This window comes from Papio anubis, chromosome 8 (assembly GCF_008728515.1).
Source record: "Papio anubis isolate 15944 chromosome 8, Panubis1.0, whole genome shotgun sequence".
NCBI classification, from domain to species: Eukaryota; Metazoa; Chordata; class Mammalia; order Primates; family Cercopithecidae; genus Papio; species Papio anubis.
The window spans coordinates 39,281,336-39,309,201 of record NC_044983.1 but is presented as its reverse complement, the minus strand read 5'-3'; the positions used below and the strand labels follow the sequence as shown (position 1 = coordinate 39,309,201).

General features: G+C 44.5%; 1 protein-coding gene across 4 annotated transcripts in view; it reads left to right on the top strand.

Moving 5' to 3' along the window:
* Window positions 1–27,866, top strand: part of ZMAT4 (zinc finger matrin-type 4) — a 372,597-nt gene that overhangs the window by 34,659 nt on the left and 310,072 nt on the right. Inside the window, exon 1 of one of the 4 annotated variants that reach the window (XM_021942255.2) lies at window positions 24,763–26,291. The exons of 2 other annotated variants lie outside the window; for them this stretch is intronic. In XM_021942255.2, the coding sequence (XP_021797947.1) occupies window positions 26,287–26,291 (5 nt within the window). In that variant the 5' untranslated portion in view covers window positions 24,763–26,286. Of the gene's footprint in view, window positions 1–24,762; window positions 26,292–27,866 lie in introns of those variants that run through there. One more of the 4 variants, XM_017961970.3, reaches the window with a different exon arrangement.

Sequence of the window (27,866 nt, the reverse complement as noted above, 5' to 3'; positions counted from 1 at the left end):
AGGACAGAAATCTTTGCCCTCATGGAACTTACAGTCCACTAGGTGGAGACAACCAGAAAAATAATTAGGCAAATTCTTTAAATGTTAATTCTTTAAATGTTGTTGTTTTTTTTTTTGTATTTTATTTTATTTTAGGTTCCAGGATACATGTGAGGGCATGCAGGTTTGTCACACAGGTAAATGTGTGCCATGGTGGTTTACTGCATTCTGTAGTATTTTGTAAGATAATAAATGCAGGGTGGGAAAATAACAGGGTAAGAAGAGGGATTGGGAAGTCTGGGGAAAGGTTTGCAGGAGAGGAATGGAATTCTATAGATGGTGGTTAGGTGGTAACTGAACAAAGACTCAAAGGAAGTGAAAGAGATGGAGCTGTGTGGACATCTGAGGAGATGGGAAATGGCAAATCCAGTGACCTCGAGGCAGAGTGTGCCTGCTGTATATGAGAGGCAGCAAGGAGGCTAGTATGACTGGAGTGGAGGAATGAGGACAGAGAGTTAATGGTTTGGACAAAGAGGCAGAGGATGGAGGGTGCAGATCATGTAGGACACTGCAGCTACTCCAAGGATTTTGGCTTTTACTCTGAGAGAACTGAAAAGTCACTGGGGAGGCCTGAGCAAGGAATCATAATCTGACTTATATTCACCAGGATCACTTTGAAAACAGACTCTCTGGCAAGCTTGTCCAACCTTAACCCACCAGCTGCACATCGTCCAGGGGGGCTTAGAATGTGGCCCAACACAAATTCGTAAACTGTCTTAGAATATTATGATGTGTGTGTATATATATATATATATATATATATTTTTTTTTTTCTTTTAGTTCATCAGCTATCATTATTGTTAGTGTATTTTATGTGTGGCCCAAGACAATTCTTCCAATGTGACCCAAGAAAGCCAAAAGATTGCACACCCTTGCCTAGGGGGTAAGATGCAGGTGCAGAAGGTCCAGGGAGAAATCCACTGTAATAACACTGACCAGAGGCGATGTTGCCTTCCAATGGTGGAGGCTGTAGAGATGGTGAGAAGATGGTAAAAAGAAATGGATACATTTTGAAGTTAGAGAAGAAGAAAGAGAAGAGTTAAGGATGACTTTGTTAGAGCATCTACACCAGTCTAGCTCTTGCACATCTTAGTCATTCTGTGGGTAGCCATTGAGCTCACTGTGCCATCCGAGTGTTGTAAAAATGCAGATTAGGGGGATTTGTATGCCATATGTATGTGTTTAAATATGTTCACATGTTGCATGCATGCGTATGCATGTGTGTGTATGCATGTTTTTATGTGTGTCCTGTTGGATATCCACATACACAGTACTGAATTTCTTACTCGAGGACTCCCCGGGCGCTTGCCAGCTACTTACACACCAGAGAGAAGCAAAAACTCCCTCTTGCATTTGGTTGCACATTTTGCAGGTGTTGCCCTCCTCTTAATTATTCATCAACTTCCTTTCCTAACCCTCTTCTTTTAGGAACTTAGGGGAAAAAAAAGATAAAGCAGCCAGATGTGAGCCCAGTCTCATCAGTAATCTATAAAACACCAAGCACACCCCACTCATCTTTCATGCTTTATGAAAAGTTAAAATTAAATCAGGGCAGCGTTATTAAGCTAAGTGATTTTTGCTTGGTTCGGATGAATTCCTATGTGTGCCACATTGTTTGTTGGAAACGTGCCTGGGGTGCCAGTGGGCTCAGAACGCACATCCACCAGCTATTAGCGGAAATGTTTCTGCTCACAATGGGGCATTTGGGGCATCCCAGTGCCAGCCCTGGGGCACCAGCATTGTGTGCAGGACCCTTGTGCCCATAGTGCTAAGTCCTCTGGTGACCACCAATTCTTCAAACCAGGAAGACAAGATAGAGAACTAAAGCAAAGGAGTGCAGCTGCAACCACTATCCCCGGTTTAGTGATAGATGCAAATTCAAGAGAAAAGAACTTTACAGAATCACTTTCTTTCTAGGAGCCCTTGAAGGTCAAGGTTGGTGATAGTGTATTTTCAGAGCGCCTTGTTCTAGGGAGGCTGTTTAACAGAATTGTTGATCCCTGCTTTCAGCCAGGGGACATTCAGAAGCACTAAGCTTGTTTGGCACTTGGCACACAGAGGGCACTCCTGGGGCTGAGGCTTTATCAAACCCATTCGCTTGCATCGTAGCTCTCTCTCCTTTTGAGCAGCTGGAAAGCTAGTTGGTTTGGCCTTCTAAAATCTAAAAATTGGTTGGGACGACCCGATTGCTGTTTAGCAAATGGCAGGGGGAAGAAAGAATGTCTCTTAGGGCCCAGACTTCTCTACATTCTTTGTAGTACAGTGAACAGCAAAAGATGGAGTCTAAAAGTCTGAGTTTGAGTCCCAGCTTTAGAAACTGAGGCTGTGTGATTGCAGGTAACCAACATTCTAAATTCCAGTTTTTCTTCTGAGTGCCAGCAGAATACAAAGGACGTAATCCCTCCCACCACGGTTTCTGGGGAGAGCAGAACTGTGTATTTCAATCCTCTAGCTGGGTGTGCAGCATGGCACAGATGCCAAATGGATGTTGATGGTCATTGTCCATCCTCTGAGGGCTCGGGAGCAGAGAGGCCTGCGCTCACTTATAGAGTTTCCTGGAGGCTGAAGCCATATCCTGCCTGGAAGGTCCCTCTGCCATTGATCATTTCTAACTCCTCTCCATGGCCCCCACCTGCATGGCCCAGCACAGGCTGCAGTGGTGATGCAGGCAGAATTGAGGGAAGATTTCTTTTTTCTGAAAGGTGACATTTTCGGAGGGTTATCAGTCATGGCTTGTATTTGCACCTTGTATTTTGCTTTCATGTCTTCCTTTTTGTCTTGGACTTTGTAAGGCAAAACATTGTATGACACTCAGAAGCAAGAGAATAAGTGGCATTTGTCACTCTTGCTACGAGTCGTTGAGAACGTGTGAATGCAGCAAAAGGTCGATTCTTTCAGTCCTCGCTTTTGCTGAGATATGCCCGTGCAAAAAGCATAAGTTTAAAGGGAATCTTGCATCAAAGTTTGCCAACATGATTTACTTTCACATTTTTGGTTGACCTTGCACAGAATTCATTGAGTAAAATTCTGTGCTGTGTGCAATGTCACTCTCTTATTTAAAGAGCTGACTTCCTAAATAGAGGAAGAATTTCAGTAAGCGTTTCAATAAAAGCTTTCTGAACTTTTATATTTTTAGGAACTTGGTACCTCATAAATATTGGAATTTTATATCCAAATCAGCTTCAGTGCATTTTCAATTTTTGATATGTTATGACATATAGTTCAGGTTTTGGGAAATATAATTTGGTAGACTTTTTACAGCCATCTCCTCACATGCTAGAGGCTGTCTCTATGTTTTTGCTGAACTTGAAGTTATACCATCACAGTGCATAAAAATATCAGACACTGGGTAGGCCAGGACCCAACTGACATCACTGAGACAAAGAATTTAAAATGGAGATCCTGTGGCACCTTTATAACCTGGGGTCATGATGTCATCACCAGCTCATCACTGCCACAAACTAGGGTGAGTACCCAGGCCACACAGGGTATGCGTGATGCCTGACTTTTTTGTCCCTGCTACCACATTGCCTTAGCTGCCAGAATCACCTTTTCCCACCTACATAGGGAGGACCTGAGGTGTGCCATCCTGGTCACCTGCCATCCTAAGACCGTCTTGCGTGACACCCCGGTGTTAGAGACCCACTTTTCTCAACTTCTCTCCAACTGCTTTTAAAATACAAATGCTTTCATTTATGCAAGGTTCTAGTGACATATTAATATCAGATCTGAGGGCATACATCCAGCATAGTAAGAGGAGAAAAGGAAACTCTCAAGGAAAGAAGAATCCCAGACGAGGTCATTTCTTGCTGATTTTTGTGGCTCAGGCAGATGGGCCTTTCTTTCTGCTCCGAGATGAAATGGGCCAGATTTCCTGAGCCCAGGAATACCCACCTCTGGCTCATGTCCATCCAAGCACAGGTCAGGTGCATTCATTAATTGGGAAAAGAATTAAGAAAATCATTTAATCTGGTAATCAGATTCCATGCGGTGCACACAGTGACTGAGTACCTTCCCTATGTTGGACAACATGTGAGGCACAGGAGATACAGAGATAAATATGGACAAAAATACATTCCCATTTTCTAGGAATTTAGGATCTAATTGAAATAATGTGTGATAATTATTTTGATATAGGTAAGTGTTATAATAAATTTGTGTGTATAAAATATGAATAGTAGAGCAGGAGTATTGGTGATAGATAGCTTTACTTTGGTTTCTGACATAATGATTTTTACAGGGTCTTCCATAATTGGTATCTCATGAAAGTAAACTATTCTAATTAATTTTGAGGGTAATTTTGTGTATTCCTCTCATCAATGACTGTCATTATATGGATTTTTAAAACTCTCTACCCCTAGTCTAGATCTTTCTGTGAGCTGCTTTGCTGTGGTCCATGCAATTACTACTGGACATTTCTACTGGAAGCTGCATAGGAGCTTTCAACTTAGCTGGTTGTGAACTGAGCCCATCATCAACAGCTCTTCTCACAGCCTCCACTTACACCTCCTCCTGGGTTCTTCTCTGCCCCAGTGAAAGGCACCACCATTCACGCCACATGCCAGAGGGTAGTTCTTGACTCCTTCTTCCTTCAGCCACCTCATCAAAGGATGCCTAAGACATGCAGATTCCACTTCATACTGATTTCCTTTGTACCTCTGCTTTCTCCAAATTCTCCTCCATTTCTGGAACAGCCCTCCATAATTCTTCACATGATTTAATCCACATGCTGTTAACCAGTTTTTTTTCTCTCTCCTTTCTGAACATTTTCCATATTGGAGCAAGAGTAATACAAATCGGATCACCTCACTCCCCTATTTAAAGCTCTTCTGAGGTCCGCGCCATCCTTGGGATCACACCCAGACCCTTTCAACAAGATCTTCCATGGTGCTGCATGGCTTGCTCACTGCTTGCTTTTCCAGTCTCGGGTCTCGCCACTCTCCTCACCCTCAAATCACCTCTACTTCACCAGAATGGATTTTTCTTTGCACTGGCTGCATCACCTGCTTCCAACCCTCAGTGCTTTGCACAGGCTGTTCTTTCAGCCTAGGAGAGTCATCAGTCATGATTCATCTAATTCATACCTACTGAGCACTTAGCATGTGCCAGGTACTGGACCAAGTGCTGCTAAACAAAAGAGACAGGGTCCTCCCCTGGCCCTAGTAGAGTTTTGGACTAATCGAGGAGGAAGCATGAACTATGAATACGTAAATACCGATAATGATCAGTAAGAGAAAGAACAGGGACCATAAGAGAGTGTCAGAAGCCCTGAATTTAGATTGGGAGGGGTGGTCAGGAAGGGCTTCCTTGAGGAAGTGACGCTGACCTTGAGATCTGCTCCCCTTTTGGGTCTGTCTCCCACCACTTCTCCCGGGAAGCTTTTCTTGGACTTCCCAATGGTGGGTCCAGCGACCTCCTAAGGGCTCACATAGGGCCAGGTGCTCCCGCTGGTAGGTCATTGGTCCGATTGCACTGCACTTAGCTCTCCACCTCCAGGCTGCAGACTCCAGGAGGAGGAGATGCTTGATGCTTCTCCTATTTCAAACACACAAGGGGTCGCTCATGAACACCTGTGGACCACTTTGGGTAAAACCAGAAGCTCTTCCCAGTCAAGTGAGAGACATGTAGTATGCAGTCTCTGTTCTCTGCCAAAATTCTCCATAGACTGAAAAGATTTGGAAGCTGTTATCCTAATGTCCAAGGCAGCAAACACACAGATCTACGGCTGGGTGCAATTCTCACCCTGTGGCTCTTCACAGAGCCTCATGTGTGGGCCTGGAAGCTCTTAGGAAGGAATATTGCTGTTGTCCAATGTAACAATGTCATGGTGAAAAGGAATATTATATCCTCTGAAGGACCTAAGGTGATACTGGATAAATAAAGTGAAAAATTGTCTGTTTTAATCAATACATTAATTATGCCTGTAAATCCTGGAGACAGAGTGTGGCAATAACCCTGATAAATACTGGATCCTATCTGGGTCCAGCTTGGCCTCTGCTCATCTCATGGTCACTACCTCCCCTCAGGCTGTGAAAGCCATGACAACCATCATCATTTTCTTTTGAATTGGGAGATTTCTACAAAACAGCCTTTTGTGGCAGGTGTCATTACTGAACACTGACTCTATATAAGTAAATATTATTCTCCATATTTTCAGATGTGGAAACTGAGGCTGAAAACATCTGTGTCTTGCTCCAGGCACAGCTCTCAGAGCTGGGATTAGTCCTTAATGGGTCTGGCCACATGGAATCCTTTTCTAGACCATATTACATACAAGTTTGTTACTTCTCATTCAATAGAGTTAACAATCTCTTCCTTCAGCCTAACCTCGACGTCTTTCTCTCTATTTTAAAGCTGCTTAGGTAGTAAGACTGGAAAGTAGATCCGGGAGGTGCTGCAGAAATTGCTCTTGTGATCTCATTACACCAAAACAGGAACTTTTGTGACCTCTCCTGCCTTTTTTTTTCCACACACCCCTCATGACCTAACGCTCATAGTCATCAACGGCTCTTCTAGAAGCTTGGTTATAATGCAGGGTAATTTACATTCTTCACCACCCATTGGTAATTAGTGCATCTCTCACGTGCACACACAGCATTTGCTTTGATATTTGATGGGACACGTATAGACTCTTAGAGGAGAAACTGCCTCTTACCTGGAACTTCTGTTCTTAATAAATCCTTAAGGGGTGTGTGTGTGTGTGTCTGTGTGTGTGTGTGTGTGTGTGTGTGTGTGTTGATAGACACTTCTAGTGCCACTGGCAGGGATTTTGAGGGACTGAAGATTTAGGTTTCCATACATGCACTCCTGTTGGGGGAGGAGGGTGGAAAAAGGGCAGAAGCAAAGGAAGGAGCATCGCCTTTCATTCTGTGAATTTGTGTCACCTAAGCAGCCTCTTCACCTGCTGACGAGGGTGGGGACAGCATTCCTGCAAGGGAGAGCTACCTGGCATGGCTCCTCAGCAGCTTCTGAGGCAGGGGGAATCAGGGCACCTTGAAGGCACTGGACTTCACTGGGTATTTTGCATAAATCTAATTTCCCAGGAACACACAATCCTTCTGAAGTTGCTGAGGTCAGGACCGGAAAGTCAGATGCCAGCAGCCCTGGTCCAGCTAGGGAGGAAACAGTATTTACGTAGTGTTTATTTGCTCCTCAAGGGCAATGGCAGAGGCTTTCCTTGGATTTCTGGCATCTCCTCAATTTAGTTAGGTGCAAACAAAGTGCATCCTAATGTTGAGAGGATGACAGGACATGCTTCACCATGGATCGTAAATGTGGCTGTTCCGCAGGGTCCCCTTTTGTCTCCCAGGGCAGGTGAATAGCAAAGACCCATGTACAAATGAGCATGGACAGATTTCCTGTATTTGATTGTGCTGATATGGAGGACAAAGGGCAGGAAGATGAGCATGGTGGAGAAGAGGAGAGGATTAGGGAGAAGAAATCTCTAATGAGAGGACTTTGCTAGTACCTTGAAGACTGAGGTGGGCTCTTCATTGGCGGAATGAGCCCTGTGAACCGAGCGATATGGGAAACTGTTTTCACCCTAGCTCTGTGACTGATCTTCCATAGAGCCTAAAATTTTTCAGTTAGTCATTCCTCTGGGTCAGGCATTGAATCTCTTTAAGACCCCAAAAATGAAGCCATCTTCTCAACCAGAGTAGCACTTTAACCTGTCATTATTCATTAATGCATCCATATACTTGCTTATTAAACCTGTCAATCTTAGGATCCAGAGGGAAGAGGAAAATTTACCACCTGATCTCAATTCCAAGCCAGCTGCCAGTTACTGAAGACCTGTTTTGCACACAGCCTTGTACTAAGGGGACTTCAGGCAGCCTGTGGTCTAATAGGAAGCAAAAGACAAAAGCAATGTTGCAAAGTGCAAACAGTGTTTCATAAAAGCTGAAAATGAGCACCATCTCACCCCCATTGATTCCCCTGTTTCATTAGTGGCAAATTTCTTCTGGTCTGTCTGTTGGAGCTCTTGAGTCACTTTAACATTCCCGTTTTCTAGTCTTCTCATGTGAAAAAAGTATTGAGATATATATAATATATATATAAATTTATATATATACACACACACACATATATATATATATATTTTTTTGAGACGGAGTCTCGCTCTGTCCCCCAGGCTGGAGTGCAGTGGCGCGATCTCCGCTTACTGCCAGCTCCACCTCCCGGGTTCACGCCATTCTCCTGGTTCAGCCTCCCAGTAGCTGGGACTACTGGCGCCCGCCACCGCGGCCAGCTAATTTTTTGTATTTTTAGTAGAGACAGGATTTCACCGTGTTAGCCAGGATGATCTCGATCTCCTGACCTCGTGATCCCCCCGCCTCGGCCTCCCAAAGTGCTGGGATTACAGGCGTGAGCCACCGCGCCCGGCCGTATTGAGGTCTATTTTAAAGCATACGATAAAACGCATAGATCTTAAGTGTAGAGCTCAGTGAGCTTCGACAAATGTTTACATTGTGTTCCCCCCACCCAAATAAAAATATACAACCTTTCCGTCACCCCTTTCTGGTCAATAACTCCCCTTCTCCAGAGGCAATCATTGTTCTTATTTCTCTCCCATAAGGTGGCCTCGTCTGCACTTCAACTTCATATAAATGGATCATACAGTATGCACACTTTAATGTCTGGTTTCTTTCACTTCGCATAATGTCTTTTGAGATTGCCCATTATATTCGTAGTTCATTCCTCGTATTGCTGATTTTTTAATTGTTCCAGTGTGTAAATATACCCAAGTGTGCTTATTCATGTTCTGTTGATGTGCACATGGAATATTTCCAGTTTTTTGCATAGTTTCAATGTATATTCTTATATGAGTCTTTTTGGGGACATATGTTTTTATTTCTCTTGGACAAATATCTAGAAGTGAAATCGTTGAGTGGTAGGGTAGATATGTATTTCATATTAGCAGAAAGTTTCTAAACAGTTTTCCAAAGTGGATGAACCATTTTTTCGTTTTACCTACAGTGCATGAGAGCTCAAGGGACTCTACCTCCTCCCCAGCACTATGTGTTGTCAGCCTTTTAAATTGCAATCATTCCAATGAATGTGTAGTGGAATTCCACTGTGGTCCTTCATATAGAAGTAACCATCAAGTTCCAGAGAATCATTTCTTGACATTGTCTCTTAGACCCATCTTTTCTGTTTGTTTTTTTTTGCTTTTTTTAAGAGACAGGGTCTTGCTATGTTGCCTGGGCTTGAGTGCAGTGGCTATTTACAGGCATGACCATAGCTCACTGCAGCCTTCACCTCCTGACTCAAACGATCCTCCTGCCTCAGTCTCCTGAGGGCTGAGGCCAGCTTCTTCCCTATCCCCATTTGCAATCCCTTCCAGTGGCAGACTCTGGGGTTCATCAGTGGGACTCCTGCGCTCTTTGGAGTCTATGCTGGAAATCGCCTACTGACCAGATCTCCCTGACCCGGTACCTGCCATGTGTAGAGCATCCCACATCTCCTTAACCTTCTCTTCCAGCCCCTGAATGCAAAATGCTCCTCCCTGTCACTGGAAAGGGATGCCTGCTCATCTCCCAATGTCACCTGGGGAAATATGACATCCTTTATGACAAGATGCTCCAGCATTCATCCTTCAGGAGGTCTTCAGGGTTGATGTCTCCTGGCTTTGTGCTATCACCTGCCTGTAGTCATAATCACCTTTGATTCTGCAATGCCCAGAAGTCTGACATTCAATTTCCTTTATATTATGGCCTCAACCTACTTTTCTTACATTAGCTCCACTTATCTCCATGCTTTAACCTGTACTCCTGCCAAGTGGTATACAGACCATCCTGTGCAAACTTCTCTTTCCACACCTTTGCCCATGTTGTCCTCCCTTACCTGGAGTTCTCTCTTCCTTTTGCTTTCTTTTTCTAACCCTTCCCAGCTTTGCACTGGCCCCTGAATTCTACTTCCTCCATGAAACCTTCTCAGGACACCCAATCTAGCAGTGCCCCAATGTTTCTCCTCTACTTAGTATCTCTAAATTCCTTTGGCGCTCACATCTTTCCTAATGGCTCCCCATTAAAGAAGCTCATCTATTTAGAGAGTTAAGAAAAACACAAATGCAGAGATCAGTAGCCGCATGATTTAGACTTCATTGTACATCCCCTCTGCTTGTCCTGTGGGCCTGTGTGAACCAAGATTTACTGGGGCCCATGTACTATTCCTTATGGTGGGGGGTCTTGTGGGAGGGATAACTAAATTGGATCCTGCTTTAAAAAGTTGTGGTGGTGGCTGGGTGTGGTTTCTCATGCCTGTAATCCCAGCACTTTGGGAGGTCGAGGTGGTTGGATCACTTGAGCTCAGGAGTTGGAGACCAGCCTGAGCAACATAGCGAGACCTCATCTCTACAAAAAAAAGAAAAAAAATACAAATATTAGCTAGGGATGGTGGCATGCATCTGTAGTCCCAGCTACTCAGGAGGCTGAGGTGGGAGGATTGTTTGAGCCCAGGAAGTTGAGGCTGCAGTGAGCCGTGATCGCACTCCTGCACTCCAGCCTGGGTAACAGAGCAAGACCCTGTCTGAAACAAACAAACAAAAAAAATAGTTTTGGTGAACAGAATGACAGCACCAAATGCTGGTGTGCTGGTGGAAGAGAGTAGGTTCCACCTGTAGATCTAGAGTGGGACTGAAGGACAAGTTTTACTGTCACCAAGATTTGTCACTAGTCAATTCTGGTTGGGAAAATGCCCCAACTTCCATGAGACCTGGTTTGGATTTGATCCAGGGACATTGGCTACCTAGTGGAACACTTTGGTTCTCTACTCCTACACAGCCTGTGGAGTTTTGGGGAGGGAGACAGTATTTATCTCTGTTAAAAGTGTCTTGGGCCCTCTGCTTGGAATCATCTGAGCCTAGCAACAGAGAGCCAGAGGGGTTTTGAGTCATTTGGCACTAGGGCCAAAAGCAGGCAGCAGAAAAGCCCATAACCACCTCTGATGGGCTCCAGTGGGCTCCATTAGGATGCAGGATGTTCTAGCTATGCAGGGTAAAACCACAGCTTGTCAGAAAAATAATACAGGCTCCAATGGCTCCTGGTCTGGACACACCACTTACAAAGAGCCTAAGTTAAGTGGGCAGGTGGCCAGTTTTTGAAGTCTAGTGTTGTTTGAAATGAACACAAACAGTGGGGGACTGCAAAAACCCGTGAATGCCACTGTGTTCAAATTAGCTGTGGGAGTTTCAGATATTGCTGGTGTACAGTATGCATTTGGCATAAACTTCATCTCAAAAATGCCCTACCTGTCCTTGGATTTTGATCTTTCATTAAATCAATTTTTGTTTTTTTCTGCGTGTGTGCATGTGAAAACAATAATTAGCCCTTCAAAAATTGAGTCCTTTAAAAAATAATTAGCCCTTTTATAATTAGCCCTTTAGGTTATCTTGCAGTATTTCTCCTCCTTTCTTTTCCAAATGCAGGAATTGACCACCACTGGTCCCTAGGCAGGGGCTTTTGCCTTTCCCTTCTGTACTGTTTTAACTGCCAGGAGTTGTGTGCATGCGTCCTGCCTACCATCCTTTTGCCTTGTCCATGCCAGCTCCACCTGCAGGTTGTGGACTGAGGCCTTGGTGTTTGGGATCCTCATAGGTCAGAAGTCCATTCTCAGGAGTGAGATGGAAGAAGAAACCCAGAAGCCTGATCTAACTCTGCCAAAGGACTGGACTCCTGGAATCCCTTCTGCCTGATGCATCGGACTCCCTGAGGTCCACAGTCTGCATCCTTTCAGCACTTAGAATTCTTACCACAACCTCCATTTGTCATCACTGAGGTTATCTTACATTCCTCAGAGTTGTTTTACCCATCTGCTATTTGCATAACTATATTTTAAAGGAAAGTGTCTTGGTCTTCATTCCCTTTGTCCTAGCTTCACTCTCTATAGGAATTTCCAATTGTGTCTACATAAAGTCAGTGCTCAATACATGTTTTCATTTTGGAGTATCTCATTGGCAAGTCATCCAGAATGGTGGTTCAGAACACAAGGTCCATAGACCACTGAGGTTTCCTAAGATTCTGAGATAGTTTGGATATGTGTCGCCTCGAAATCTTGTGTTGAAATATGATCTCCAGTATTGCAGGTGGGGCCTGGTGGGAAGTGTTTGGGTCATGGGGGCAGATTCCTCATGAATGGCTTGGTGCCCTCTTCATGGTAATAAGTTAATATGAAATCTGTTTGTTAAAAAGAGACTGGCTCCTCCTCCTCTCTGTCTTGCTCCTTCTCTGGTCATATGACACACTGCTCCCCCTTCACCCTCTTCCGTGAGTAAAAGTGTCCTGAAGCCTCACTAGAAGCAGATGCTGGCACCATGCTTCCTGTACAGCCTGCAGAAACATGAGCCAAATCAACCTCTTTTCTTTATAAATTACTCAGCCGCAGGTATTCCTTTATAGCATCATACAGACAAATACAGACACTTTCACGGGTTCTCTGAGGTCAAAACTACTTGCTTAATGATGTTAAAACATTATTTGCCTTTTTCACTCTGTTGAAGCTTAGACGGATGAGGTAAAAGCAAAGATGGGTGAAACTGTGGGTGCCTACATCCAAATCAAGGCAGTGGCACCAAATCACTGAAAATCAGTGCAACTGCCTCACACCCACAGAGAAAAGAAACCAAAAACAAACAAAGACTGCCAGTTTTACTTAGGAATGTCCTTGCTGAAGTGGTAGAAATTATTTATTTTTTTGTTTTTTTGAGACGGAGTCTTGCACTGTCACTAGGGCTGGAGTGCAGTGGCAAAATATCGGCTCACTGCAACCTCCGCCTCCTGGGTTGAAGCGATTCTCCTGCCTCAGCCTCCTGAGTGGCTGGTATTACAGGCGCCTGCCACCACACCCAGCTAAGTTATTTATATTTTTAGTAGAGATGGGGTTTCACCATGTTGGTCAGGCTGGTCTCGAACTCCTGACCTCGTGATTCGCCCGCCTCAGCCTCCCAAAGTGCTGGGATTACAGTCTTGGGCCACTGTGCCCAGCCCACAAATTATTAAATGTCAACCTTGAATACACATCTTTTTAACATTCTGAGTTGCAAAATGAGAAGCATACATAAAGGACTTCTGCCTCCTACCAAAGTACAAAGATTGTCTTGAGGAAAACGCTTAATGCAATTGAGTTGTGAAATGACCTAGAGCCATTTTCATGGAATGTCATTTTTACCTGAAAAAAAAAAAAAAATGACTGGTAGACAAATCATGGCTATTCACACTTAAATATTTGGGAGACATTTTCTTAAAATGGCATGAAATGAGCCTGCCATTTCAAGGAACATAAGTGACCATATTTATTTTATTTTATTTTATTTTTTGCCAGTGATAAAATTCAAGCATTCAAACAAAAATTAGAATTGTGTTAAAGTTTGGAAAATTCCATCATGATGAACTTGACAGCTTCCCAAATCTTAAATGCTTTTCTGATGAAATGGTTGATATTAATGAGTGTTCCTTTTGGGTATTATATAATGAAATGTATCAAAATTTGGAAGATCTACATAAGTCAGTGAACAGTTTTACCAAGGCATGATGTTACACAATCATGGGTGGGTAAAGGATCTCTCTGAAGTGCAAGATGCACCAAAATAAGTTTTATAATGGAGTATAAAAAGTTCATTGGTATGATTTCATATTGCCTATTGCAAGTAACCTTTAAGGAGCTACCCCTTTCAAAGTTTGGTGAAAAAACAAATAAAAACATTCATAACTACCTGATAAGGCTATTAAAGCTTCCCTTTTCCAACTATATATCTGTGTGAAGCTGGATTTTCTTCACACACTTCAACTAAGACAGTATATCACAACAGATTGAATACAGATGCAGATAAGAAAATCCAGCTATCATCTAGTAAGGCAGACATACGAGGGATTTGCAAAAATGTAAAAACCATGTCCCTCCTCTCACAGGTTTTCTAAGAATATAGCTTTTTAAAATTAAACTTTTATTTTAAAATAATTTTATATTTAAAGTAAAGTTGCAGGAAGCTAAACAAAAGTTGATATCATAGAAATATAAAGCAGAACAGAGGGTACTAGAGGCTGGGAGGGCAGGAGGGCTGGTGGATAGGGAGAGATTTGTTAAAGGACACAAAATTACAGCTAGGCCTGTAATCCTAGCATTTTGGAAGGCCAAGGCAAGTGGATTACTTGAGGTCAGGAGTTCAAGACCAGCCTGGCCAACACAATGAAAGCACGTCTCTACCAAAAAATACAAAAATTAGTCAGGCACCTGTAGTCCAAGCTACTTGGGGGGCTGAGGCACGAGAATCACTTGAACCCTGGAGGTGGAGGCTGCAGTGAGCCAAGATTGCGCCACTACAGTCCAGCCTGGGTAACAGAGTGAGACCCCATCTCAAAAAACAAAATAAAATAAATAAAAAACTGCAGCTAGATAGGAGGAACAAGTTCTGGTGTTCTATAGGAAGTTCTGTTGATTTAACATCCTACTACTATAGGAAGACTGTAGTTAGCAATAATATATTGCATAGCTTCAAACAGCTAGAAGGGAGGACACTGAATGTTCCCAACACAAAGAAATGGTAAATGTTTGAGATATGTATGTATGATAATTGCCCTGATCTGGTCACTGTATATCGTATGTATCACAGTGTCACTATGTACTCCATACATATGTGCAATAATTATATGTCAATTAAAAAATTAAAAATAAAATGTTGCAAGCATAGTTCAAAGAGTATCTGTAAACCCTTCACTCAGTTTTCCCCAATGTTAACATCTTACCTGACTATGATACACTTGTGAAAACTAGGAAATTGACATTAGTACATGACTATTAACTAGATAGTAGATTTTATTTGAATTAGTTTTTCTATTATATATCCTTTATGTGTCCAGGATCCAACCTAGGATACTACATTGCATTTAAAATATAGTTAAGTTTTTTTTTTGAGATGGAGTTTTACTTTTATCACCCAGGCTGGAGTGCAATGGCACAATCTCAGCTCACTGCAACCTCCGCCTCCTGGGTTCAAGCAATTCTCCAGCCTTAGCCTCCCTAGTAGCTGGGATTACAGGTGCCCGCCACCACACCCCGCTAATTTTTGTATTTTTAGTAGAGACAGGGTTTCGCTATGTTGACCAGGCTGGTCTCGAACTCCTGACCTCATGTGATCTGCCCACCTCGGCCTCCCAAAGTTCTGGAATTGCAGATGTAAGCCACCACGCCTGGCCAAAATATAGTTAACTTCATAGAAATATATTATATATGTTAACATGTAATGGTTTATTTTTATTTTAAAATTAGTTAATAAAGATTTAAAAATTTTCTCAGTTTTAACTTTGAACACAGTAAATAATGATAGATATGCCACACATAGACAAAAGCCCTTTTGAAATCACAATGATTTTTAAGTGCATAAAGCGTTCTGAGAGTAAAAAATTTGAGAACTGCTGACCTAGAATATTCTGTATGAGGAGAATGTTTACATGTGTAACTGCTGGACTGTAAGGAGAGGTATAAAGTGAGGGTTATGTAGTGTCTCTGGGGAGTTTAATCGCACCCCATGTGATCTGTAAACAAATAAATTTAGTGAGAAAGAAGTCAGGGATTGGAGACAGCACTAGATGAAGAACTTCATCTAGCCAGCCCACAAATGTTTTCTAAGTGTCTACTGTGTGCCTGGCAGTGGGGATACAGCTATCCATAAGACAGAAGGGATCTCTACCCCACAAAGCTTACATTTTGCAGGGTGGAAGTTAGACAAAAACACATAAACAGAGGCTTTCCATGACTGTCTGCAGTGATCCGCCCTGTGAAGCAGAGAAAGGAGAGTAGAGTGATGTTGGCAGGGGAGGTCTGGGCCGTGCAGATGGGGGCTCGCTGCAGGGACAGACATTCCACATCTGTGCTTGCTTCACAGTCGATGAGGGGAAGGCTAGTGTGTAAGGAGGGCTGTGAGTGGCAGGGGAGGCCAGGAGGGTGCAGATTGGGTGGGGATCACAGTCTAGCCGAGGGCTGTGGAGTTTACTTTCATTGCCTGGTTAGCATTTCCAGGCTTGAAGCAAGGGAGGGCCGGGATCTGATCGATCTTGTGAAGAATGGATTGTGAGATGTCTGGATGAAGGCAGGGAGGGCAGGTGTCCTCCAGGTGAGAGACAGTGGCAGTTTAAGACCCGGGTGTGCTGCCTGAGGATGGTAACATACTGTCTGATTCAGCGTTGACTGCAGAGGTCGAAGCAACATGTCCTGCTCGTGGATTGGATGGATGGGAAGAAAAGGGAGTGGATGAGGAGGGATCCCAGGTTTCCATTCTGAGCAGCTGGGTCAATGGTTGTGCCATGCACTAGGTGGGGAAGCCTGTGGGGCAGCACACTTGCTGATTGCATTTGGTTGAACTCTTTGGGCTCAAGGAAGGTTTCAGTCACTTTAGATATCGAGGCACATAAACTGCTATGTAATTAAGGAGATATTGGTCACGTACCTACTCTGTTCCAACCACTGATCTAGACATGGAAGGAGATCCTCATGAATGAGACAGACACACACACATAATAAAAGATCATGTTGATCCCTCTCTCCTGTCTCGGTGCTGTGGACATGGAAAGGAAAGAGTGAGTGGTGCCATCTGGTAAGTTGTCTTCTCTCCCCACCCTTTTCTTGGGGCTATGTTGTGGGTGACTGAGGTACAAGAGAACATCTGAGAATCCAGGCAGGTGTGTATTCTTCAAGGGACAGGTGGCATCCCTGGGGAATCATTTTGCAAGTTTTTGGGACCCAAGAGATTTAAATAGAACATCTTTTATCTCTTTGTCTTGGGAGGCTTCAAGCATTTTATGTTACTCCTTCTTCCTGGATCTGTGGGAGAGAGGTGGGTGGGGAAATGTCATTACTTATAAATATGTTACGAGTAAATAATGAAAAGATTCAGAAAGGCAGAAGGGAAAACTGTTTTTCTGTGGAGTTGGCTGTGTTTGTTTGGCTTAAAGATGATGAAAACAGGGCAATTGTTGAGAGTGGCCTGAGGCCAGTGCAGAACCAGTGAAGAGGCTAACAGGCTTTGTGGCTCCCTCCCACACCTCTTAGCCCCCAACTTTGTTCCTAGATTTGCAGACTGGGTTCCTGGCTGTCTCTAGGCAGCTGTGCAGGCTTGACCTGGGGACTTCCAGTGCCAGCATGGGATGGGATGGCATGGGATGGCATGGGATCCCATGGGATGGGATGGCACCTCCAGTCTGACAGCAGCTTGTCCTCCTGCATGGCTCGCCATCTGTCAGGACACAGCACGATGACCTGCAGGGGACCTTGGAGTGCTCCTTGCTGCTGAGTCTGGAGTCATTTCCAAAGCAGGTAATTTGGGGGTGGCTGGAATGATGTAGGTGCTGACTTTGTTTTTGTGGAACCAGGAACCACAATGGAGGGATTTTTGAATTAAGGAAGGAAATGAATAAAGAATTATACGACCACCCCCAATTCCTGAGTAATAGTACTGGTATTACCAAGAGTAATAGTACTGGTAGTAATAAAGATAATATTAGCAACCATTTATTTAATTCCTACTATGCACCAAGAACCATTGGGTACTTTATATATTTTTTTTCTCCTTGTTAACAATGTTATGATGTGGTTATTATTATCCCTGTTTTACAGATGAGTCAACTGAGGCTTGAAGATTAAATGATTTCCCCAAAGTTACATGACTAGCAAATGGTGAGGTCGGCATTCACAGCTTGCTGACTGTGTCCCCAAAGCCTGTGCTTTTTCCTCCTCAATGTATGGCTGCCTGACTCATGCCCAGGCCACCTCCCACTTTTCTCCATGAGATTCAGGTCCTTCCAAATAACAGACGAAAATAACTATGTTTTTTCAGTGATGGTGTTGGTAGAATCCTTAATTCAAACATTGTATTGTGTTCCTGGGAATCATCGCACTAAAAATCAGATGTGATGGACAATGGGTGGAGTCCCAGAGTGGAAAGTCTGACTTCCGCATCGAGGGTAGACGTGTCACCCATAGGCTTGTATTCTTTCTTATGGGCTGGCGTTGCTTTAGGACAATCATTTCCCTTCAAGAGTTATTATTTTCCACCATTGTTAGCCCTCTCCTTTTGTTTCTCTAGGCTGCTGGGTTTCGTTTTCCTTTGCTTGGGTTATTAACATCTTTTTCCCAAGACAGCGGATGACATGAGGAGGTAGACAGAAGGGGAGACAAAATCTAGCATTCCGGCGGATAAACCGTTCCTTATTTACAATGTTGCCCACTGCCGGAAGGCAGCCTGGTCCCTGTGGCTCTGAGAAAAGCCTGGAATGTAAAATTAGAGGCCACATCATGTGTGCTTTCAAAATGATTTCACATAATCTGTGGGTAGGTTAGCACTCCCTGGAGGCAAAGAAGGGCTGACCTCAGGGTTTTCTGTTGGAGCCCTGCAGGCGTCAGTTTGATTAAGCAGGGCTAGCTTGTACCTGGTGGACGGACTTCAGCTGCCACATAGAGGGGATGCCAGGGGAGACTCCTGGGACAGAAGTCACCTCTGCAGGTGACTTCATTTCACTCACAGCCCAACTACAGGGAACGTGAAAGTTAGGGGCAAAGGAGTTCCTTGGGAAAGCAGTCTGTGATCTGCAAGCTCTGCTGGCTGCCTCAAGCCTAAGGGGCATGATAGTGAGGTCTCAGAGCGTACCTGACATGCTGCAGAGGAAGAAGTGGAAATTTCCCAGGAACGCCCATTGCCTTCCCACGTCCTCCCCTTCCTTGTTCTTCCTTAGCGCACCTGGCTTTAACTAGGGAGGCTAAGTTGCTTTGGGAAAGAGCCAAGCTCTCTGCTTCTCCACTCTGAGTTGCAAGGAGGCAAGAACAATGCCAGCAACTTCCTGATATCATGTAGGACATTGTGGTTTGAGGAGCACTTTCCTGGGTAACATGTTGTTTAATTCTCATTAACACCTTAGTGTAATCAACAGCAAATATGACTCTACCCATTTTTTAGAGGGAAAGGCTGAAACTTACAGAGGCTAATTTCTCCGAGGTGAGTGGATTTCCCCCAGGTTTCTTTTTTCTTTTTTTTTTTGAGATGGAAGTCTTTCTCTGTTGCTCAGGCTGGAGTGCAGTGGCACAATCTTGGCTCACTGCAACCTGTGCCTTCCTGGTTCAAGCGATTCTCCTGCCTCAGTCTCCTGAGTAGCTGGGATTACAGGAACATGCCACCACGACCGGCTAATTTTTCTATTTATGGTAGAGATGGGGTTTCACCATGTTGGCTAGGCTGGTCTCGAACTCCTAACGTCAAATGATCTGCCTGCCTTGGCCTCCCAAAGTGCTAGGATTACAAGCATGAGCCACTGTTCCTGGCGTTCCCCACTTCTTTTTCATAAGGGATTGGGAAAAGTGTGTGTGTTTAAAAGCCAAGCAGAACAGCCTGAGCTTATGCTTTTAGTGTTCCCTATAAATTGATGACCTACCTGAACTCCTCCTGCCATTAAACATTGGAACCGACGGTAGCAGATCTCTCTGAGAGGTGAGTCTCATACAGGTTTGCAGCAGCCGTACAGGTCTGCCCTGCCAAGTCCCCACTCTTTGGCGATGCCCAGCCCTACTCCTGCAGTTCCTGAGTCAGTCCCAACCTGGAAAGATGCAGAATGCTCCTGGAAATGGGGATGCCAAGGGGGAGTGAGGTGGAACGACGCTGCCGTGGCTCGTTAGCAGTTTTCACCATTTATCAAAGGAAATGAAAAACAAACAGTGCAATGAGTTTAATTACTCTGCATCGAGGAGGTGATCAAACACCCAATGACTTTAATTATGAAATCCAGAGCCAGGCAGCTCCGCGGCAGCTTCAGCCTTGTCCAGGACACCCTCTCCCTCTGCGGACCAGAGCTCTGCTGTCCCAGCCCCTGAGCTCTGCACCTTTGCTCTGCCTGTATGTCCCAGAAGAATTTATGGAAATGGGAGAATCTGGCTTCCTCGTGGGCTAGGGATTGGGTTGAGTGGGATGATAGGGGCCATGGTGGAATGAACCATGGATCAGGGAGAGAGAGAGAGATGTAAAAGGTTATATATAAGAAAAGAAACATTGCAAGTGTATTTTTTTTTTGACGGGGGGGTGCGTTTGGAAGAAGGTGTACAAATAGTTGCTATCTCCCCGTCTCAGCTGGGGCCGGCTGGTCTACAGACTGTTTAGTGAAAGTTTGGCAGATCCAGCTGTCTTCTCTCCTAATGCCTCAGGAAGGCTGTGGTAGAAGTGCTGTCTCTGGAGTCTGAAAGAGGCTGAAGTCTAAACCTTCAAATTCCAGGATTCACAGATTAGGAGAAGTCCTGCTTCCTCCCTGCTGGAGGGCCATCTGTTAGTTGGCTGGTTCTCCTCTTGACATCTCGGTGTCATTTGGGGCCGATTGTAATTGATACTTGGCTCTGTCATGGTTAAGTACATTTTTCACCCTCACTTCCCCCTCCACCCTTAGTCTTTTATTTTTTTAAATTTAATTTTATTTTTTAACTACCAAGTATATTGAACTTGTAAGGTTGAAATATTTCATAGCAGGCTTTTTAAACTTTTTTTTTTTTTTTTTTGCAATTCCTTGGGACGGTGAACACAGGTTTTCACTGTGTCTTCCCAGTCATCTCTTGGGGTTCTCACTGTGTCAGGACTATCTTGCCTGAACATAAGCACCTGTCTTACCTGTAGTTAGATTACAGGACACTGCTATTTTTTTTCAGAAGGCTGCTATAATCTGCCTATTGATAGACCATTTTACCAACTTCAGCAAAAGCCACATTATTTTTCAGATGCAGAAAAATTGTCAACTGGCACACAGCGTCTGGGAGAGACCAAAACCTGAGGGCAGCTTGTTTTTAATTGCCTGGAGATACTCATTAATAACTTTTAACTTTTTATCCTCTTCTGCGGGCAATCAACAGACTGTCAAATCTTGAAGTAAAAGCATTTTCTCTAGAGAAGTAAAGCTTTTGAAAATAGTAATGAAGATGCCTAAAGTTTTTTTCTTTTTGGAGCTGTTTGGCCATATTGATCTGGGAACAGACCCAGGGCATCCACGCACTTCGTTCAGGAGGAGATCCAAGTTGCACAAAAATGGAGGAACTGAGCTCATTGAAAGGTGAAGTTGTAAGAGCTGTAGATGTGATATTTATTGGTAATTGATGTTCTACTCAGAGATTCACTCAGCACCTGCAGTCATGTTAACTGGGACTGAATCTCCTGGTGCACCAGGGAATTCAGTGTCTTGCTTTTGTCTTTCTAGTGCATGAGTATGTGCAGTTTATGGTCATGAGGTCACCCAATGGACCGTCCTTACTGGAAGAATCTTATTATTTGAGATCACACCAATGCAATCAATAGGTGCCTGAGTTCTTACCCTGATTCTGCCATAGGCCATGTGACATTATAAAGGCCTCAGTTTCTTCATCTGCCAGATATAAGAAAGATACTTTTACTACCCCAAGTGAGTTTAAAATGTGACAGATATGGGATCACTTTGAAATGCTGGAAAGTTTATTGCTAATGCAAGGTGTATTAGCCAGGGATCTCCAGAAAAACAGAACACACACACACACACACACACACACACACACACAGTGAGAGAGAGCAAGCAGAGAGAGAGAGAGGACAGAGAAAAAATAAATATGCATATATTAGATTTACTTTAGGAATCAGCTCACATAGTAATGGAGGCCAAGGGAAGGACTGCAATCTGACATTTGCAAGATGGAGAACCAAGAAAGCTAGTCATATAATTCAACTTGAATCTGAAGGCCTGACAACCAGGAACACCCATATCCCAGGGGCCAGAGAAGATGGATGTCTCAGCTCAAGGAGAGAAAGAGCAAACTCACCCTTCTCTGGCTTTTTGTCCCATTCTAGCCCTCAACAACTGGGTGATGTCCATCCTCATTGGTGGGGGTGATCTTTGCTCAGTCTATGCAATTCAAACGCTAATCTCTTCTGGGAACACCATTGTCAACATACCCAGAAATATTGTTTTACCAGCTCTCTGGGCATCCCTTAGTCCAGTCAAGTTGACACATAAAATTACCTGCCACATGAGGTAAATTATTATTTCATTTACCTCCTTTCTTTAGAAAAAACAATATTCTCTTCTCCTGTCACTCTTCAGTGGTTAGGTCGGCTGGTGGAATCCCTGGGCACTCTCCAGAGTGCTCTAGACTGGGCTAAAGAAGAAGCCTGGGGTCTATTAGTTGGACTTTTGCTGAATTGTTCCATTTCCAGTTATATGAGTCTCGGTTTTCTGGGTGCACTGTGTACATAGCCTATAAAATGGAGGGGAAAGACAGAAGGGACTGATCTTAATCTTAAAAATGTGTGCACTTTCTTGCTGGATTTATTTTCCAGTCATGCCCCAATTGCCCAATCTGCCAAAACTCAAGGCTGGCATCAAACCCACTCAACTGATTTTCGTTTCTCTGATAGCTTCTACCGTCTCATGCTACCATGATGTAATGATGACTTGCATGCACACATTCTGCAGAAAGTAGACAAGGAGCAGTCTCAGGTGTGATTCTTGAGTCTCCTTGAGATCCTAGAGCTGGCAGCTGTTGAGTCAATATTGCACTTCTGTGGAGTAACGACTGTGAGTGTTGAAGGCTGGAAAAGTGCTAAGAGCCTGGAGATAAAAGCCCAAAATATTAGGGTTTGCTGCTGCTGCTTTAGAAAGACCAGAGAAGAGATTTTAGTCCAGCGGGAAGAGGAAGTGTCTACTCTCCTGGGAAGCCTTCTGTGCCTTGGAAAAGCAGGATCTCATGGGTCTCTTCCTCAGTTCCCTTCTGGTTTGACCCATCTTGCAACATACAAACGCCACCTTGGAGTGAACTGGACACAGGGCCCCATGAACTCCTGCTGGGTCTCTGATCCAACCAGCACTTGGTCAGTTGTACATCTGTGGCCTTTGACCTTTGTCATGGGGCCGTGGGGTCGAGCAGTGACTGGAGAGGTTGCCCACATGAAATGTGTTACAATGAAGGATTTGGTTCATATTTATAAACAAAGTCCTAGCAATGAGAGACTTTGACATAGTTTTGCTTCATTTAGAAGGGAGGGGTAGAAGACAAACCCAAATTGCTTCCTGGCCTTGCCTTTCTGCCGGGAGCTCGAATTTCAGAGCAACTGTTGCTTTGGAGAAGTCATTTAAAAATGTATTTTAGGCTGGGCATGGTAGCTTATGCCTATAATCCCAGCACTTTGGGAGGCTGAGGTGGGTGGATCACCTGAGGTCTGGAGTTCGAGACCAGCTTGGTCAACATGGCAAAACCCCATCTCTACTAAAATACTAAAAATTAGCCAGGCGTGGTGGTGGGCACCTGTAATCCCAGCTACTCAGGAGGCTGAGGTTGCAGTGAGCAGAGATCGCACCATTGCACTCCAGCCTTGGTAACAAGAGTGAAACTCCACCTCAAAAAATAAATGTATTGGCCGGGCGCGGTGGCTCAAGCCTGTAATCCCAGCACTTTGGGAGGCCGAGACGGGCGGATCACGAGGTCAGGAGATCGAGACCATCCTGGCTAACACAGTGAAACCCCGTCTCTACTAAAAATACAAAAACTTAGCCCGGCGAGGTGGCAGGTGCCTGTAGTCCCAGCTACTCGGGAGGCTGAGGCAGGAGAATGGCGTAAACCCGGGAGGCGGAGCTTGCAGTGAGCTGAGATCTGGCCACTGCACTCCAGCCTGGGTGACAGAGCGAGACTCCGTCTCAAAAAAAAAAAAAAAAAAAAAAAAACAAAACAAAAAAAAACAAATAAATAAATAAATAAATGTATTTTATAATATCCTGTAGGACTCTGGTTGACTAAAGATCAGACAAGGACCAGCCAGGTCAGAGCTCCATCATTGTTTCCTTCTTCTTGCAGAAATTTAAAGTGGAATTAAGTGATGAGAAGTGCCTATTGTTCATGGACACTCTGTGTCACTGGCAGGTGAGGATGACTTGTAAATCACTGCTTTCTCTTGACCCCCAAATCAAGTGAAGGAGTGCAGGCAGGCACTGTGCAAGGATGGGTGGACAGCAGCCTGCAATTGGCTTTGCCTTTTCTGACCACGAGATCTAGAATTTTGTCAGAGCCACAAATTATTTCTCCTTTCAGCTATTGAAAAGAAAGAAAGCTAACTGGAAGATAACTGAAATGCTTTAATAAAGATTATAAGACCCTCAAAGCAAATTCTAAACCAATAGTTTGATTTAAAAGTTCTAGAAAGACCCCTGGATTTGGAATCCGGACACGTGGGTTTGAATCCCTGCCCTGTTTCTGCAAGTTCACTGTGGTCTGAATAGTGGATGAGGCCATGGGAGGGTAGAGCTCAGAACAGAGGCGCACTTGGTGGGCACTTGCTTGCTCAGTCCCTTGGGGGACTGCCATTGCTGGCCCCAGGAGTCACACTTGCTTCTTTTTCTTAGGGTCACCTATAGGTTCAGATGCCTCACCTACAGGGGGGCCTTGTTGGGGTGGGGAGAGGGAAGACCTAATACTTTCTACTGAGACCTGTTTCTGATCACAGAGGCATCATTTTTTTTTTTTTTTTTTTTTTTTTTTTCATTCTTTTCGAGACAGAGTCTCGCGCTGTCGCCCAGGCTGGAGTGCAGTGGCCGGATCTCAGCTCACTGCAAGCTCCGCCTCCCGGGTTCACGCCATTCTCCGGCCTCAGCCTCCCGAGTAGCTGGGACTACAGGCGCTGCCACCTCGCCCGGCTATTTTTTGTATTTCTTAGTAGAGACGGGGTTTCACCGTGTTAGCCAGGATGGTCTCGATCTCCTGACCTCGTGATCCGCCCATCTCGGCCTCCCAAAGTGCTGGGATTACAGGCTTGAGCCACCGCGCCCGGCCAACAGAGGCATCATTTTCTAAGCAGGGAGTGGAGCTCCTCCCTTGACTCTAGACACTGGAATGTCTACACCAGTGGGCACATGCTGCCAGGCTCTGCCTGGAGACTGCTCTGTGCCAGGAGAGTGCAGAGGTGCATCCTGCAGGCGCTCTCTTTAGGACCACCCTCTGGACTCTTCTTAACAATGTTCAGGGTAGGACTCAAAATAGAAACAGGAAGTTCTATTGAGACACAATAGATTACACTAGTGCATTTTACTTTTATCACTCCACTCCCAGTGCATTTTATCTTGTTATTTTATCAGTTTATTATTATCGGCTAAAGTGCTTAGAATGGTACTGGGTACTGAGTACAGAGAAGAGAGACACTTTTTGCCTCTAAGGGGCTCACAATCTAGAGGGGAAGCAGGCAGCCAAGCACAGCATTGCAGGGGTGTACGACACCTGTGGGGCGCACACCTACGGGGGTGCACAGGGAGCCTGGGAGCCTGGGGAGGAGGCACTGACCCAGCTTGGGTAAGAGGAGTAGAGGGATGTCTCAGAGAGGTGATGCTTAGCACGTGGCTGATGCAGAGGAGAGAACACAGTCTAGCATTGAACAAGACGTGAAGGGGACAGGGAGCAGGCACATTGTTGGTGGCAGCGGCGTGGGCCTCTGAAGTGGCTGGGATTGGTTGGTTGTGCAGCTGAGCCCGAGGCCTTGCCTGGTCCCAGATGCATTTACATCCAGCAGGAATTAGCAGTTATTCAGCTTTCAAACTGTCTCTTATCAGAAACTGAGGGGTAACTGAGGTCCTGGGGAGAGTGCACCCGCTACTGGGGCCAGCTCCTCATTTGGTGAGCTCACCGCAAAACACTTTAGACTGTAGTACGTTTCACCCCGGAGTCGAGCTGCAGATCGAATGACGTCGCCAAGGACCATTGTTCCTATAGGACTAAATAGCCTGTGATGTTGCTCTTCTTTTTGCCCCTGATGCCAGCATCCAACAGGGTTCTATTATACACAGTTCCCATTGTGTGGGGCTCAATAGAAAATTAGCCGAGGAACTTCCCCGGGTGCCAGGTGGCTTGTAATATCTCATTAGGAATAGCTGTGTGGGAAGAAACAATATTTTTAGCAGTGGGTAGGAAGTGTTATTGAAATATGACTTATTTGACATTATGGAACTTAGAATCATCGATTCAAGTCAGATGGTACTATAGTAACTGTAACCACATGGGGGACTGAGATCAAAAGAATGGGAACTAGAATTCAGCACTAGCTTTTGCATATGATTAAATAGTGTTGAACCTATCTCGGAATACAGCGTCACTAGAAACAATGCCCTGCCTAGGATTGCATACATGCTACTCAGACAATGCGTTTCTGGATGCCTGGAGGAGTTCTGAATCTTTGGGAATGGATCTGCTCTCTGACTAAAGGATGTAGCACTTTGCCAGTGTCTAATGCGGTGAGGTCCACAGTAGGGCTGTGTGAGCTCTGCTTCATGGGGAGGCAAGTGAGAAGAAACGCCACAGTCAGGGTTTGCCAGGGAACAGACTTCGCAGAGTTTAGTGCTTAAGGTGCCTACCAGATGGCTCTTGGGAGGGATACCCAATGGAAGGCAGGAGCAGAAGCAGGATTGGGAAGAGGGAGAAACTGGGCTTTGGTGCAGGTACAGTACCCTCAGCCAACTGCATGAGGAGTCGTGGAGCTGAAAAGGCTGGTCAGGGTTGGTTCATGTTGTGTTGCAGTGACTGGGCTTTTTCACCTTTGCAGCTGTCAGTTAGTAGCTGTGGGTGTCCTGGAGGAGTGTGACTTTGAGGGCATGGCCCTCTGAAGCAAGCCGTTCCTGAAGGGACAGGTTGCTGAAGGCTGAATGCCAACCATATTCTCAGCAAATCAAGGCAAGCATTTCTTCCTTGAAAGGGCACCTCAGCCATGCATCTCCCTTGTCCACCACAAGATTTCCAAGTACTTATTTTAATGTGAGTCCAGGCCACTCCATCAGTAAGCAACTCACAGCCAACTCACTTGAGAGGATCACCACTTAGTTTTGTTTGGTGGGAAATAGAAATTACTGCTTATAATAGGAACTGCTTTTAAAAATTCATACAAATATATGGGATACATGTGCAATTTTGTTACATGCATAGAATGCATAGTGGTAACATCAGAGTTTTTAGGTTAGCCATCATTCATTAACTAATTTCTCATCATCCACACCCTCACTCTTCCAAGACTTTATTGTCTTTCATTCCACACTATGTCCATGTGTTATACATTTTTTAGCACCTACTTATGAGTGAGAATGCGCCTGGCTTTTGAATTTCTGTGCCTGGCATGTTTCACTTAAGATAATAGCCTCCAATCCATCCATGTTGCTGCAAAAGACGTGACTTCATTCTTTTTATGACTGCATAGTATTCTATGCTAAACCACATTTTCTTTATCAATTCATTCATTGATGGACATTTAGGCTGATTCACTATTGTGACTAGTGCTGTAATTAACATACAAGTGCAGGTATCTTTTTTTTATATGGATTTCTTTTCCTTTGGGTAGATACCTAGTGGTGGGATTGTAGCTAGCGCCCAGTTTGAGGTGGAATCTCTACTTAAATGTACTTTTCAATTTGACCCTAACATCTTCACGTGTCACAGATCTCTGGGCTTTGCCATTCTAGACAAAATGCTTACCTGTAAGTTTCTGGAGGGTGCCACAAGAGGCAAGGCACACCTGAGCACAGCTGCCTGTCGCTGCCCCTTGTTTCCCTCTCGCCAGCCTCTGGGGATCTGACCTGGAAGCTGGTCTTTTTAGGCATCTCTGCACCACTGCTTCTGCTGGTCAGAGCCATAGAGGGCCTATTTCTCCAAAGCTTAAAAGGGTGCTTTTGGTTTCTCCCTGCCCAAGGTGATTCTTCAAAGGAAGGTAGTAAATATTCTGGACGAGGCATGAGCTGCAGGGAAAGAATGCTATTTCAGGAGGTAGGGATCTCCATTTTGCCTTTTATGTACAGGGTACATTTGGATAAGTTTCATCAATT